The 16892-nt window shown below is 35.6% G+C and overlaps 1 protein-coding gene across 1 annotated transcript in view; it reads right to left on the reverse strand.

Annotated features, from left to right (window-relative positions):
• Positions 1-16892, reverse strand: part of ZNG1A (Zn regulated GTPase metalloprotein activator 1A) — a 43681-nt gene that overhangs the window by 1576 nt on the left and 25213 nt on the right. The window contains exons 10-13 of the mRNA XM_024734224.1: positions 12041-12097; positions 9188-9239; positions 1912-1980; positions 1744-1809 (exon numbers count right to left, since the gene is read on the reverse strand). Coding sequence (XP_024589992.1) covers positions 1744-1809; positions 1912-1980; positions 9188-9239; positions 12041-12097 — 244 coding nt within the window. The remainder of the gene's footprint in view (positions 1-1743; positions 1810-1911; positions 1981-9187; positions 9240-12040; positions 12098-16892) is intronic.

Below are 16892 nucleotides of genomic sequence, written 5' to 3' on the forward strand. Positions count from 1 at the left end.
CAGTTTTAGTGGGAAAATTTGAGAAGTTAAAGGATTTTGGTGATAATCTGTTTTTGAATGGGTTGTAATAAATGGAGTAGATAATGATGAAATAAAGGTAAAGAAAAACTATTATATTCATCTGAATAAAATTCATTTAACATTGCTTTGCAGAAATGAGGAACAAATTATCTGATGAACTGGCCTATGGGGATGAAATAATTTCTCTGAAATAATGTTTGTTATACATATTTATTATAAAAATAATATATATATTGAAAAATAGTAAGAGACAAACCACTGTCATTCCCACCACATAATTTTTGATGTATTCATGTATTGGGGGTACATGTTCTTCCAGTTTTCTTTTCTTGTGCAGAGTTTTGTTTTCTGCTTTTCAAATCTGAGTTTTAATATGTAACAACAAACTCCATGGACAGAATTACCTAAGCATCAATTTTATACTTGTATAAAGACTTTGAAGTTGTCAGCTGTTATTAGAGTTAACAGTTTAAACATGTTGATTATTTTCAGACTAGTATAATACTTTGTAACAGCAAAGAGAAGGAGGTCTATGAAGAGAAAGGCTGTGGTGCCTCAGATGTCCCAGCGTTGCTGTGATGAGAGGAAGGCCAAAAGAAGAACCAAGGAGGACAGCTGCAGAACAACTGTCATACACGAAGGACAAAATCCAGACTGGGATGGTGCAAGATGAGCCACTGAACTCTATACAGAGGTCTCGTTGCTGCATTAGTATAAACGCCCAAAGGGTTGCTTTTCTAGGTAACCACCCCCCATTCAGTACTAGGGGATAAAAGCAGTTACAGAATGAAATATGATCTTCCAATTAGGATCACAGAATGTAGATGGGGACACAGTCATAAAGAAGCAGCAGGATCTGGCTTAGTTCCTCTGCGGGGGAACGACTGGGGAATAGATTCAGCTGTGCTGCTCTGCAGCACCAATCCCAGGTGGAACCAGCACAGGGAGTGAAGAAATCTAAGCCAAAATAGTTTCCCGGTCACTCTAGTGGCCCTAGGAAGTCGGCTGCTAGCCAGAGAATCTAGCTACTAACAGTAATGATAATAAACAGTAATAATAAAACCTTATGCACACTTCTGGAAACACAGGAGTAGACACTCAAATGACTGTTGATTCGTTAAGCACACAGCCTAGAACCCACTGCTCCATGGAAAAAACACCTTTTGTAACATAATACCCAAATATCAAGTAATATGAAGGGATTTCCAAACAGAGCAAGAATTCTTCTAGTCCTCTGTAACACTGTCTCACAGTATAACAAATGTTTAGTGTCTGCTAAATTCATCAAGAAACATAAGGTTCAGCTGCAGCAAGATTTCTAATATTACTCCTCTGTTAATGAAGCTCTCTTAGAAAAATCAACACAAGAAAACTTTCCGTTTTCTCTGACTAACCAAGCTGTGTGCCAAGGGGAGGAGAGTTTTAACAAGTCAAGCTCATTAGCCAGATAACTGCTCTGAGCACCGGGCAGTAGAGAGCAGGGGGTAACGTTTCAAAGCACACAGGTTGTTTTAGCTGCAACACTCAATGAAGCTGTACAAATAAATCATGCTTTATGCAATGACTTCCAAAGCTTCTTTTCAGAAATGGAAATAAGGAAAAACAGACAAAGGTTATTTGGACTAAAACTAGTCCTTGTGTTTAAGACTAAATATGGTTTTGTGTAACAGCAAAGAAAGGGACTTTGTCCAAAAGTATAAAGCTGTAAGCTATGTACTGCACCTTTAGTCGTATGACCTCCATGCAGTCGTCATCCCTGTTTCTCACATTCTTTTCCCACAGAAGATTCTGTATCAAGTGACATATTTTAATAAGATCAACCACTGCTCATAGGAACAACTACATAACAAAACAATTGATAAATCATTAATCATTTAAAATTGCATTCACCTGAATATAGACATTTAGACTTTCTTCCTTTGCATTTCCTGGTACTTCGAATGTGACTGTAATAATACTCTGTAAATCAAGAGATAGTCAATAATGATTTTTTTATAGCAATGTCAAAATATTTTTTTAAATCACAAGTTTTAAGATGAAAAGTAAGGAAACATTCATGGGCATTTGTGTTGCCTTAACAACTATATTAGGTATATCTTTTTCACTATATTTGCTGATTTTTGGTATCAGCAACTCCATGTTCTATATTCTGCAGAGTTAGTCAATGGCTTAGTATTTACACAGAGAAACTCTTATGAAAGGATACTCATTGTTTAATTCATTCTTTACAAGATTCTCAGCACTAAGAGGGAGGGTAATATAGAGAGCGTATCAACTATGTACTGGACGAGGTACTTTTGCCTGGGTCACTTTATTTCATCTTTTCATTTACTCATGACAGCAATCCTGTGGATTAAAGAGAACTATTTCCATTTTATAAATTGGGGAAGATGAGGCTTAGAAAAAATAAACTACAAAATGCAAACATTTTCTGGGAAAAATAAATATAAGTTAAAAGATTCAGTTTCTCTCTGACCAAACATGTACCATGGGAAGAAGAGTTCCTAGAGATGAGAATGATAATATAATGTCATCTTTGGTTTTAGAAGGTTGACATCAACATTTATAGAATGTTAACTCTGAGATTTATTTTTCCTCCTGAACTTGATAAACCTCTCACTGTCCACTCTAAGGAATCAGAAGCTTAAGATTTCCTCTAGCTGAGCACATAATTAAAATCCAAACCTCCGTTTGCCACAGTAACCCAAAATTTCAAAATTAATGATAAAAATACACAAGGGCTAAGCATAACACAATAAAAGCGCAAACACCACCTTGGATAATAACATGCTGAAACCAAGCTTTAAAACAGGCAGGACGAACACACTAATGCACAGCTTTGCATAACTGTCCAGAACCACATATCTTAACAAATAATACTTAAAATTCCATACCAAAATGTATAGCAAGTCATACAGCATATCAAAATATACAGCAAAAGGTTGCCAAATGAAACATAAGTTGTCAGTTTCAAAAGACAGTAGTAATTCAACTTTCAAAAATGCTTAAAATGTATTTTATTCAAGTTGGATAACTTGGCTTTTAACGTTGGGAATGTCTCAGTATAGGACTCAATATAGTCTTATTCTTAGCTTAAAGAATTTTGTATCAGGAATGATTTTTGCTTTTGGCAAGTTAGAGATATGACAATATCTCTAAGGGGTACAATTAACTGCAATGTGAAATTTTAAAAATGGTTTTAAAAATTAAGACAATGCATCCTGGGGCTCAAGGAGGGAGAGATACTTTTAGAACAAGATGTTTTTCTGTACCAATAAACTCTTCTCATATTAGACAAACCCTAAAGAAAACGAAACCCATAAATGCCCAGTGCATAAGATAAGGGTCACAATGCATAGTTCACAACTGGCTCTACTAATAAGTATACATAGAATTCCACCTGGGTTTTCTCATCTACCTTACCACCTTCCAAACCCAGGTCCTCTTTATCAGGATGACCAAGAAAACCATGAAAAATAGAGAAATGCATTAAACATCACTCAGTGATAAAACTGTAATGACATACATAATATGTCCTAGGTATTACCCATTTCAAACTTCTTTTTGAACCTAAAAAATGTTTATTTTGAACCTAAAATTAACTCTCCTTTCCCCAGACACAGAAAGAAGCAGAAACCTGAGGCAATAATTCAGAAAACTGAAGCAAAATAAGGTACTGCACCTAAAATAAAATTTAGGAATAACTCCCAAATTTTTGTAGTTTGCTGTGTTTTTTCTCTAACCTACCAGGTTATTTCCCTCAGTTTTCTACTCTTTTACAAACAATACCTAATATGCAATAATTTCTATATATTTTTTCATCTGGAAAACTAAGCCCACTAACACGCTTGAACACAAAACCTCTGTCACCACACTCCACTCCTCTGCTCCTCTTTCCCTGTATCACCTCTGCTGTGATATCTTGCCATCAGGTACATAGCTAAATATTTGGTGTTTTCATCCAAATCAGTTTACCTTCTAAATTTCCCTATTTCTAGTAGGTTCCTCTTGTCTATCTAGGCTTGTTTCCCATCACTTCTCTCTCTCCTTACTGCTCACCATCAGTTACTCAGGCTATTCATGCAAGCCTGCCTGTGCTCGTTTTATACCATTTCCATTCTCACTGTAACCAGCATGGATCAGGCCCTAATCACAGGGTATCTGGACTTCTGCAATATCTTCCTGCTTGGTCTCCTGACTCCACACTCCAATCCAGCTCACCGGACACTGTCCAATAGCAGAGCATGAGTTCTCTTTGTCTGGCAAATCAAAGCCTAATCCCTTAGGTCAGGATTCCAATACCAAGCATTCACCAGGACTTCTGCACTAGAATACTGCTCTTCTAGAGCACTGTCACTTTCCCACTTTTAAAGATCTGGATTGCTCTTTCCAGTCTAAAAAACACAAAAAACAAAAAACCTCCTAGTTTAAGGCTACTTTTTAGTGTATAAATCAGAATAGCAGTTACATCTTTGGAAGAAGAAGGGTTACCAACTGGGAAGGGACACAAGGGAACTCTCTTAACAATTTTGGAAATCTTTATCTTGATCTGAGTGAGAATTACAGAGATATGTGTTCATGTGTACATATGGACAGCTATATAGGCACAAATGTAAGTAAAGATACATTGACTTGTACTCTAAAACCCTGTATGCTTTATGTTAAAAAGAAAAAAGAAAAAACTATCTTTCATGAAGCTTCAGATCCACTAAACCAAATGAGACTGTTCATGCTTCTGAAACCCATAGTCCTTGATCTGCAATATTATATTATACTCTGCCCTAGGTTTATATATCTAAAGCAGGAAAGTGCATCAGAATCTCCTGCAGAGCTTTTTTTAAAAAAATAGACATGCCCTATTTACTGGTAAAATAACTTGGTAAAATAACTTAATGTCTGGGATTTGCTTTAATACATACCAGCAAAGGTGATGGGTATTTGCAGATTCATTATACTATTCCACTTTTATTTATGCTTGAAATTTTCCATTAAAATTTTTTTTAAAACACTCCAGCAAAAGAAATGTTAGGAAGACGGATAAAATAAAATCGGCAAAATGGTAAAAGCCATTGCAACTGGGTCATCTGCACAGGGGATTGATTCATTTTAATATTCTCTCTACTTTTGTATATCTTTGAAAATTTCCATAATAAAATGTTAAAAATATACATACACATTAATTTGCACATACCCAAGGTCTACTCCTGGAGATGTGAGAGATGGGGGCCACTGAATGTCCAATATTTTTTAAAAGCCTACAAGTGATTCTGACCTACATCCCCATTTGAGAATCACAGCTTTTCATTCTTCACTGAGCACCCACCATATACCACATCCTGTGCTAAGCAATGAGGAATGTATATTTAGGAATTTATAGACTACCATAAGGGAAAAGCACTTCAACCCAAACTACAAGACATTATAAATGCCACGACAGGGGTACATTCAAGATACTGTGGGTATATATAATGGCCATGATACAGGTTCTTGAAAGTAAATACTACATATTCTTCATCTTCTACTCCTATGACTCCTAGTATGATGTCCTTCACCTAGAAGAATGTGATGTGCTTCAATTTCTTCTTTATGACTAATACTGAGTACCATAAAGAATTTTTCTAAAAATTCTACCTCTAGGGACTTGTAACTTCTCTCGTTCACTCATTTGAAAGATAAGTAAGATATACTGTGCTCACGGATTTGAAGAATTAATATTGTTAAAATGTCCATACCACCCAAAGCAATCTACAGATTCAATGCAATCCCTATCAAAATACCCTTGGCATTTTTTTTACAAAACTAGAACAAATGACCCTAAAATTTGTATAGAACCAGAAAAGACCCAAAAAGCCAAAGCAATCTTGAGAAAAAACAAAGAGGGAGGTATCACACGCCTTGATTTCAAACTATATTATAAAGCTATAGCAATCTAAACAGTATGGTACTGGCACATAGACAGACACACAGATCATTGAAATAGGATACAGGGCCCAGAAATAAACCTACACTCATATGGTCAATTAATCTATGACAAAGGAGGCAAGAATATACAATGAGGAAAAGACAGTCTCTTCAGTAAATGGTACTAGGAAAACAGGACAGCTACATGGAAAAGAATGAAACTAGACCACTTTCTTAAACCGTATAAAAAATAAACCTGAAATGGATTAAAGACTTAAATGTAAGAACTGAAACCAAAAAACTCCTAGAAGAAAACAGAAGCACTACACTCTTTGACACAGGTCTTAGCAATATTTTCTTGGATCTGTTTCCTCAGATAAGAGCAACTAAAGCAAAAATAAACTACTGTGACTACATCAAACCAAAAAGCTTTTGCACAGCAAATGAAACCATCAGTAAAATGAAAAGGCAACCTACTGAATGGGAGAAGATATTTGCAACTGAGTTGTCTAATACATGATTAATATCCAAAATATACAAAGAAATCACACAATTCAGTATCACAAAAAACCCAAACAATCTGATTAAAAAATGGGCAGAAGGTATGAAGAGACATTTTTCCAAGACATACAGATGGCCAACAGACACATGAAAAGATGCTCAATATCACTAAGCATCAGGGAAAAGCAAATCAATCACAATGAGATATGACCTCACACCTGTCAAAATGGCTATTCTCAAAAAGACAACAAATAAAAAGTGTTGCTGGAGATGTAGAGAAAAGGGAACTCTCATGCACTGTTGGTAGGAATGAAAATTGGTACAGCCACTATGGAAAACAATAATGAAGCTTCCTCAAAAAATTCAAAATAGGACTACCATACAATCCAACAATTCCACTTCTGGGCATTTATCCAAAGAAAATGAAAACACTAAATTGAAAATATATATGCCCCCCAATGTTCATTGAAGCATTATGTATTTACAATAGCCACAATATGGAAACAGTAAGTGTTCACCGACTGATGAATGCATAAAGAAGATGTGGTATATGTGTTGTGTGTGTGTGTGTATGTGTGTGTGTGTGTGTGTGTGTGTATGTATACCAACAATGATTACTCAGCCATAAAAAGACTGAAATCTTGCCATTTGTGACAGTATGGATGGGCCTAGAAGTATTATGCTAAGTAAAATAAATCACACAGAGAAAGACAAATATCTTATGATTTCACTTATATGTAAAAACTAAAAAGCACAACAAACAAGCATACATAGCAAAACAGAAACAGACTCATAGATAACAGAACAAACTGGTAGTTGCCAAAGGGAAGGGGCAGGGGGATAGGCAAAACAGGTGAAGGAGACTAAGAGATACAAAGTTCCAAACTGTAAAATAAATAAGTCACAGGGATGTAATGTACAGCAGAGGGAATATAGTCAACAATACTGAAGTAACTTTGTATGGTGACAGATGGTAACTAGACTTACTATGGTGATCATTTCGTAATGTATAAAAATACTGAATCATTACGTTGTACACCTGAAACTAGTAATATCTTATTCTGTAATAACACTGTAGGTCAATTACACTTCAATAAAATAGATAAATGAAGATGAATATTCTATTAAAAGTTTTGCAGAGAAAAATGCCACAAACATGGTAGTATAGTTTCCATAAATATGAGCCAAAATGAAGACAAATGAACAAGTATGCTATTATCTTGGCCCTATTACAATTAATGACTCAAAAAATAAGTAACAGTCTCAAGATAAAGGAGAGAATGCCAGGCACACTGCTCACTCATATGCCCCTTTTTCACCGTGTTTTAAGAAGTTACCCTTTTTTTTTTCCTTCGATTCCATATATATGTGTTAGCATACGATATTTGTTTTCCTCTTTCTTCTTTTGCAGTACGCAGGCCTCTCACTGTTGTGGCCTCTCCCATTGCGGAGCACAGGCTCCGGACGGACAGGCTCAGCGGCCATGGCTCACGGGACTAGCCGCTCCACGGCATGTGGGATATTCCCGGACCAGGGCACGAACCCGTGTCCCCTGCATCGGCAGGCGGACTCTCAACAACTGCGCCACCAGGGAAGCCCTGTTTTCCTCTTTCTGACTTACTTCACTCTGTATGACAGACTCTAGGTCCATATACCTCACTACAAATAACTCAATTTCGTTTCTTTTTATGGCCGAGTAATATTCCATTGTATATATGTGCCACATCTTTATCCATTCATCTGTTGATGGACACTTAGGTTGCTTCCATGTCCTGGCTATTGTAAATAGAGCTGCAATGAACATTTTGGTACATGACTCTTTTTGAATTATGGTTTTCTCAGGGTATATGCCCAGTAGTGGGATTGCTGGGTCGTGAAGAACCTAGGGGTAAGACAGGAATGAAGACACAGACCTACTAGAGCATGGACTTGAGGATATGGGGAGGGGGAAGGGTAAGCTGTGACGAAGTGAGAGAGTGGCATGGACATATATACACTACCAAACGTAAAACAGATAGCTAGTGGGAAGGAGCTGCATAGCACAGGGAGATCAGCTAGGTGGTTTGTGACCACCTAGAGGAGTGGGATAGGGAGGGTGGGAGGGAGGGAGACACAAGAGGGAAGAGATATGGGAACATATGTATAACTGATTCACTTTGTTATAAAGCAGAAACTAACACACTATTGTAAAGCAATTATACTCCAATAAAGATGTTAAAAAAAAAAAAAGTTACACTTAAGCTCCACCATCCACAACTTGCTTAAAAGAAAGATGGTTACAGTGAAAATATACTTTCTTTGTTCCCAGCATCTGCAATATCTACCTCAGGAATTATAGTTTTAGAACATGAAAAACACCTTAAAGAGTTCAAATTTACAGTGCTACCTGAAGGTGAAATCAAAGTCAATTTTTATTTAAATTAGCCATGGATGCCCGTACTAGACTTTTCCTTAATCAGTTAGTTAAATATAGTTAAAAATAGGCTGCATAAAGAACCCCCAGGCTGCTTTTATATAGTAATTCCCTTCAGAAGAACTAATCAAAATATGTTGACTGACCTGTGGAATGGAGAAGCTAAAAAGCACGATTTTCTAAGATTCTAAATAACTCTGGTTTGATGAACTCCTATTACGCATTTAAATTCTGAAAACTGTCAAAATAGTTCAAAAATGCTTTATAAAAAAGAATTCTAATAAAACAATCCTAAACAGAACAATTTAGTTAAAGAGATACTTTAAAAACATTTTTTAAAGATTTTTTTACCTGATCAAGGTGAGGTTGTGTTGTTGGCACATTCTGAAGTTTTCTCTGCAAACTAAGAATAACTGATTATAAATTCAGAGCTCAATACACTTCTGATTTAACCTTATATATTACTGAGAGATACAAAGCTAAGCAAGGGAGAGACTTTCCACAACTGAATCTATTACACAGCTCTAATTTTACATGCTGTTTACATATTCTAATAGACAAACACTGGCAGACTGTTTAAAAACTTTTCTTAAAAATGTATATACATTTACATACATATATATACACATAATAGAGATAAAAACTAACCTTTAGCAACACTATTTGGTGTGGTTAAATATGTTAAATAAATTTCTTTTTTATTTCCAAAAGATCTAATACAGGCCTAGGAAAATATATATAAGCATTTTACAATTGCTCAAAATTTCATCAACTCTCCACATGCTTCCTCAGATGAAAATAATGCTGAACCTAAAGAAAATTAGAAGGGTAAATTTTTCCTTTATCAATGTTTTCCCTTGAATATACCTACTTAAAAAAAAACAAAAAACAGTATCCGTAAATGTAAGCCTTCTATACAGTTACCAGTAGTTGAGAGAAAACAAAAGGTCAGAATCCTAAAAATGCATTGTTCTGATCTGGAAAGAGCAAAAGATCAATATGCCATAGATTATAACTATAACAACTGCAGCATACCTTTAGAGACTGATGGGGGTAGGTCGGGAGGAGGAAAAGGACTTAAAACCTTGCAGATGTTTTGCCTTGAAGAACAGTGAGGGGTAAATTAGTAACAGCAAGTTTAGGAAAGAGAAAAGGCTCGTAGGAACTGTTGGAGGGAATGAGTCTCCTTGGGGGGTCTTAATAGGGAAAGTGTCAAATTAAATCCTTCCCAGCTGGTTGCTCAGGAAAGGATTCTCTTGTTGAGCATCTAAGCACAAAGAAAAGTTATGCAGAGGCGTTATCCAGAACAAGGCTTCACCTTAAACAGCTGCTTCTTTAAGTGTCACTAATGCACTAAGTGTGGAATGAAATGACCTTAGAAAATGTTTGAAAAATTCTATGTTCTTTCCCTGTGTTCAATATTTAATGTTGGACAGTGACTGCCTACAACTTCCACAGGGAAGGAAAAAGTTTTCCTCTACCTCTTGAGTCCCTGGCTGGGTCTGAAAATTAGACTGACGAAGATTAACAACAGAAAAGCATATACATTTATTTAATAAAGGTTTTATTTGACAAAGGAACCTTCATAGGGAAATGAAGACCTGAAGAAATGGTTAAACCTGAGTGTTTTTGTGCTAGGTTTGATGAAGAGTGAAAAGTCACAGAAAGATATGACAGGACAGAGGATGAGCCAAGTGTAGCAAACTAGGGGAAACTCAGAGAGGCCTATGCCTTCAGATTCCTCGTGTCTCCCTTTGTCTTCAGAGATAGGATGCTCTTTTCCTCTGGGTGGAGAGAGGTTACCTTTCACATAAGGGTGTTATGACTCATCTTACTTCAGAGGAAATGGGAGAACATATTTGCAAATCATATATCTGATGAGGGGTTAATACCTAGATTATTTAAGAACACCTACAATTCAGCCACAACAACAAAAAAAACCAAATAATCCAACTAAAATATGGGGAAAGTACTTGAACAGACATTTCTCCAAAGATAATATACAAATGGCCAACAAGTAAATGAAAAGATGCACAATATCTAATTGTTAGAGAAATGCAAATCAAAACCACAGTGAGCTATCACCTCACATCCACTGGGACAGCTACTACCAAAAACAACAGAAAATGGCAAGGATGTGGAAAAACTGGAACACTTGTGCACTGTTTGTGGGAATGTAAAATGGTGCAGCTGCTATGGAAAACAATATGGTGATTCCTCAAAATATTAAAAACAGAATTACCATATGATCCAGCAATCTCACTTCTGGGCATATATCCAGAAGAATTTAAAGCAGGATCTTGAAGAGAGATTTGCACACCCAACCCATGTTCATAGCAGAATTATTCACAATAGCCAAGAGGAAGAAGCAACCTAAATGTCCATCAATGAATAAACAGATAAAGAAAAAATGGTATATACATAAAATGGAATATTATTTAGCCTTTAAAAAGACAATGTTGTCACATGCTACAAAATGGATGAAACTTGAGAACTATGTGAAATAAGCCAGTCATGATAAGACCAAAAATGTATGATTTCACTTATTTGAGGTACCTAAAGTAGTCAAATTCTTAGAAACGGATAACAGAATGGTGGTTCCCAGGGGCTGCAGGGAGGGGAACACCAGGAGTTGTGATCTGATTGGTATAGGGTTACAGTTTTGCAAGATGAGAAAGTTCTGTAGATCCACTGCAAACAATGTGAATATACTTAACACTACTGAACTGTACACTTAAAAATGGGTAAGGATGATTAAAAAAGATATCAATGTCCAGGGAAAAACCATTTGTTCTTCTTTCCCTATCAAAAGGATTCTCTCTGGGGAAAGAGGCAGGAAACTGATCCATCACTACAGGAAAGGGAGTATCTGTGGGAACATGCCGAACTAAAATTTTCTATGTATTTCATACATTTTCTCATGGAAAGAATTACACATAGTGGTTGGTAAAGAAATATTAACAATAAGTTTCTAAAGTTAACTACCATTTACACTATAATTTCTGTAGGAGAATACACGTGATTTCCGAACATACATTTAGCAAAACTTTCAAGAATGTAATCATTAGGAATGGTCGTGTATGCCAAAGAAATGACAGGAAGCATAAATCAAATGTGCATCTGTGTAAATCATTCCTGTAACTCCTATAACTGTGGAATAAAAAGTACATTATAATAAAAGTGACCAAAATACAGGAAACATACCTTATTCCAGAGAGACTGTCAAAGGCATGAAGATCTAATATACTTGAGAGATCAACTCTATAAGAAAGAAAACCATTTTGAAGTGTTAATTTCTGTAAAATATGTTCAATTAATCAAGAAAAAAATCTCTATTCTGCTAGAAATGCAGACATAAATGTTAATCAGTATATACTATTTTGGGAAAAATAAAATGACAGGCAAGGAACAAAAAGCTGTTGTAAAAAATTTTTATGCAATTTATAAAATTTTAAAAATTGAATAAATGGTTTAAGACCAAGGCAGAAAATTACTTGGTTATTGCTTCAATAAATTGTAGTGGTTTTTTTGGTTTGTTTTTACCTTCAATTATCTTTTCAATCCTGAAAATTTGAGCTTTTCAAACTATATTTTTATAACCAAAAAAAAAAATCAGTTAAAGAACTGAAATTTTTCAAAAGTAGCAGTTTATTACTCAAAAGATGAAATGAGGGAAATTGAACAAATGGAAATAACACAGTAGTATAGGTACATTGGAATTTCTGTATTTCTTTTACTCCACCTCCCTGCTTTCATGATACAACAGGTAGTATCATAAGAATATGAGGAGTCAAACAATCAATGTATAAATATTCACTCTAGGACCCTTATCTACATCTAAAGAATGTGGTTTGATTTTATTTCCTTCAGATGGGGTTGCATATAGACTGAAACTTCTCAGTTAGTGCTCTGTCTGAATAAACATTATTTCTATAATAATTATTTGGTGGTAATTAAGCCTAATTTATTAGGAAAGCAGAGATTAAAATCAGAAGAGATTATATCACAATTAGCATTAGGTTTGGTTTAAATCATAAAAGTAAATTTATAAAGACTAGTGATTTGAGTTCCAAATTTTACGTCAGCCTATGAAACAGTAAAGGACAGTGATTTCTCCATAATCAAAGCTATAACGAAGGGATGTTTGAAGAAAATGACAACTATAATTAAGTCTCAAAATCATACTCCAGGGATTTGCCAAACATTTATTAAATTTTCTCACAAGGAAAACAAAACCTTGCAAATTCAAAACTTTTTCAAATACAAAAACATGTAAAAGCCATCCCCTTTAACTTAGGGCTGACCAGCTGTGTCTGCTTTGTTCATTCTCAACAGGCTGCCATATATTCATACTTGTGGCAACGATACTGTTAGATTGTGAACACCTCTCCTGGCACAAGGCAGACAAATTCCCATCTTATTAAAAGAAGAATACTCCAGAGTTCTATATTAACAGACTGTAACATTTCAAATTCTGGACATTCTAGATGAACAGAATTAGGAAAATAATCAAGCAAAGAAGTAAATGTTCCATGAAGAAATTTTTGAATATCAATTTACATAAGAGACCAAAGCCTTAACATTAAACCTATTTCCTTTCACACCATCACAGTTGAACAAATATTTATACTGACAGGTGCCAAATGGATGAAGTTTTCCACCAAGTTTATCACCTTTAACTTAGGAAATAGCTTAAAGTTTAAAAAGTTTACACATGCTAATTGTGTAAATACCAAAATTCAGGTCAACTGTGTGAATACCAAAAGTCAGTTTGAAACACAAGTTTCTAAATACACTACAATTTTCACTGCAACAGTGTCCCTGAGAATACATATCATAGATTTAGAAATAATTCTGCTCTGTACCCAGATTCTTTTGATATTTTCAAAACAGATAGGATCAACAAAAGACCTATACAGGTTAAATTCTACAGAGAATAATAAAATAGCAAAGTCTCTCAGTGTATCTCACCAGATTCTCAATGGAGAATAAAAGAGGAAAAAGTCTAAGGTTCCAGATAAAAGTTGCCATGGACTTTAGTACCACCATCAAAAATAAATTCCTTCACTCATGCAAGGCATATAACTAGAAAACTAATTTTCATGGCATCAAATTTTATTTAACTTCCCCCTTCAGAGATAAAAACACCATGTAAAAACTGAATGGGAGAATGAAGCAAACAGAGGGGAAGGAAAAAAGTTCCAAAGCTCATCTTTTCTTCTAATTTCTTGAACTATCCATGCCAGGAGTATCTAATCTTTTCTCTATGAGGAGCTTTCAATTATCCGTATGTCTAAAGACTGCTTTAAGTCGCTTAAGACCAAGGACAGGAGAATGAAAAAGGAAGAGGGCTCTGGCTGTCTCAGGGGAGCGGAGTTCAGCTACTACTCCAGAGATATAGTCGTCTTTTCAAAGTTCAGTGAGTCTCAGAAACAGGGGCCACCAGACCACCCCAGACCTACGAGTTGTTGATACCATCCAATAGTAAGTCTTGAACTCTAGAGCTAAATTTCCAAATGCCCTCCCTAGTGGCATCTCAAACTCAATGTTTACAAAACGGAACTAATCCCCTTTACCAAACCCACTGCTATCACTACCCTACCCCAAAGTTGCCCCTCCTTCCTGTATTTCCTAACTTGGAGAATAGCACCACATTCAATCCACCTCCCAAGAGTCATACTGCTTTTTTTTTTTTTTTTCTGGTACGCGGGCCTCACTGTTGTGGCCTCTCCCGTTGCGGAGCACAAGCTCCGGACGTGCAGGCTCAGTGGCCATGGCTCATGGGCCAAGCCGCTCCACGACATGTGGGATCTTCCCGGACCAGGGCACGAACCCGTGTCCCCTGCATCGGCAGGCGGACTCTCAACCACTGCGCTACCAGGGAAGCCCTCATACTGCTTTTAAAATCCTTCATTAATTCCTTGCTGCCTACAGGAGAAAATCCAAACCACATGTCATGGTGTTCAAGACCCTTTGTGGTAATTTCTCCATCTCCACAGTCATACCTCTTTTTCTCTCCACAATATAACACAATGTGTTCTAGCCATTCTAAAACATTCACAGGTTCTGGAATACAAAATCTTCCTTATGTCAAGAAAGCCACTGCTACTCTTGTCCATCTGAAAAACTCCTATTCATTCTTCAAGATTCAAGTCAATGATAACCTTACCAGTCAAAATAGTCTGACTCTTCATCAAGAAGAGTTGAACAGTTGTTCCTCTATCTTCCTGATCTTATAGGATCCTGTGCATTTAATGTTACTGTTATATTGATAATATTTAATATATTGATTTTTGCTTGTTTTCTTGTCTCTCCCAAATGAGTAATTTTAAAGGCAGAGTTTTTACCTTATACATTGCTTAAATCCTCAACATTCCATGAAATTCCTAGCAACTAGTAGAATGATCAGTAAACTGTTGAATTGATTAACTTATTATTGATCAACTGGACTTTGGTTTTCCTCTATCCAGTCCACTTAATCTCCAAGATTCAAAAAAAAAGTCTGGAAAAGATAAGAATGGCACTTCTTCTAATCTTCTACTCCTGAAGTCCATCAGAACTTCCATTTGCCTCAAAATCAACTTAAGTCTCACCAATGAGACCATACTACGCCATTCTTATTTCTTAACTTAAATACTCAAGGTAAGCCTTTTCTACACGTTTATAGCAGTTTTATGACTGTCATTTTACTATTGTAAGCGTTTGCCAAACACAAGATGCTTAAGAGATTAAAATTTTTTTAAGAAAGAAAATTAAAATTTTTTCTTTATTTAAGAAAGCTCCTAGATTCTCAGATGTACTGGCAAGAAAACTGATTTACAATATTTGTAAATACAAACTGAACAAATGCTATTACAACAAAACCACAGCTATTTATGGGTATGATTTTTAAAAACTTAATTAAGCATTATGTGGCTGTCTTTGTGTCATTTTGTAAAAAGCAGAAAATTTAAGAAGAAAGAAAATGGTAACGCAACAGGAAGAAGACAGATACCAAGGAATGGCTCATGGTATGAGTTAGGTTATCACAGACCTTCTACACTGGAATTTGAAATGAAGGGAGCACATGTGGTATATGCTTATAGAGGACTTAACACTAAGGCATTCTTCTGCTACCTCTACCAGCAGAGTGGCTTCTGAGAATGCATGCCAAATTAATTCCCCAGCTGTTCACATGCATATAAGCAGCTGCTGCTGTTACTGCCTAACATCATGGTAGTCTGTCAGCACCTCTAATCTCTACCATGGCAGACAAGCCACTCAACTAAGGCCTTTGCTGTACTTCCGAGGACAGAATCTCTGAATTGAGAACTGGGTGGCACTAGACTGCCAGCTGTGAGCCTCAGAGCTTCTAGCTGCATGTTGCTGGGTCTATCAGCTGCTAAGCCATTCTTGCTAAAAAATAAGGTTAATAAAAATACCTCTGTACAGAAATCTTCTGAAATCATGATAGCACTCAATGCAAAATAGAGTTCAATCTACAGAAATTCACTTTACAGATGTTTTAAGAACACATCTGTTTTATAAAGTAAGGCACATCTGTACGAACAAAATTAAAAAGAGAGAAGGACCTATAGGAAATCAAAATCAAAATATTTAAAAAGAATGCATCAGGAACTTAAATGTAAAGGTTCCATGTATTTTTACATGACATTATTTTTGCAACTATTAAACACTCAGAAAGTTTTAAAAATATTAAAAAGCCATCTAAATATCTCAAATTAAGATAAGATTCCTAATAGTATACTTTTTCAGATTTCTATATTAATTACTTCCTTGAGTGGTTCAAAATCCTATGTTTTCTTCCTCATTAAAGCAAAAGCACAGTTACAGTGTAATCATGGCTCTGAGGTCTTAGTTACAAGACCTCAGTTACCATATATTAACTAAATATGCCAAACTAATTTATAAAGAGCATTCAAAACAACCTTTTGGGCCTAATTTTTTTTAAATGCACATGTATCTTCCTTATATTAGAATCAAACATAGTTATCAATTACTTAATATTTATTAACTAAAATTATTTATTGCTAATATTAGTAACAGGCTTTAAAAT

This window comes from Neophocaena asiaeorientalis, unplaced genomic scaffold, assembly GCF_003031525.2.
Source record: "Neophocaena asiaeorientalis asiaeorientalis breed wild unplaced genomic scaffold, Neophocaena_asiaeorientalis_V1.1 scaffold256, whole genome shotgun sequence".
Taxonomy (NCBI): Eukaryota; Metazoa; Chordata; class Mammalia; order Artiodactyla; family Phocoenidae; genus Neophocaena; species Neophocaena asiaeorientalis.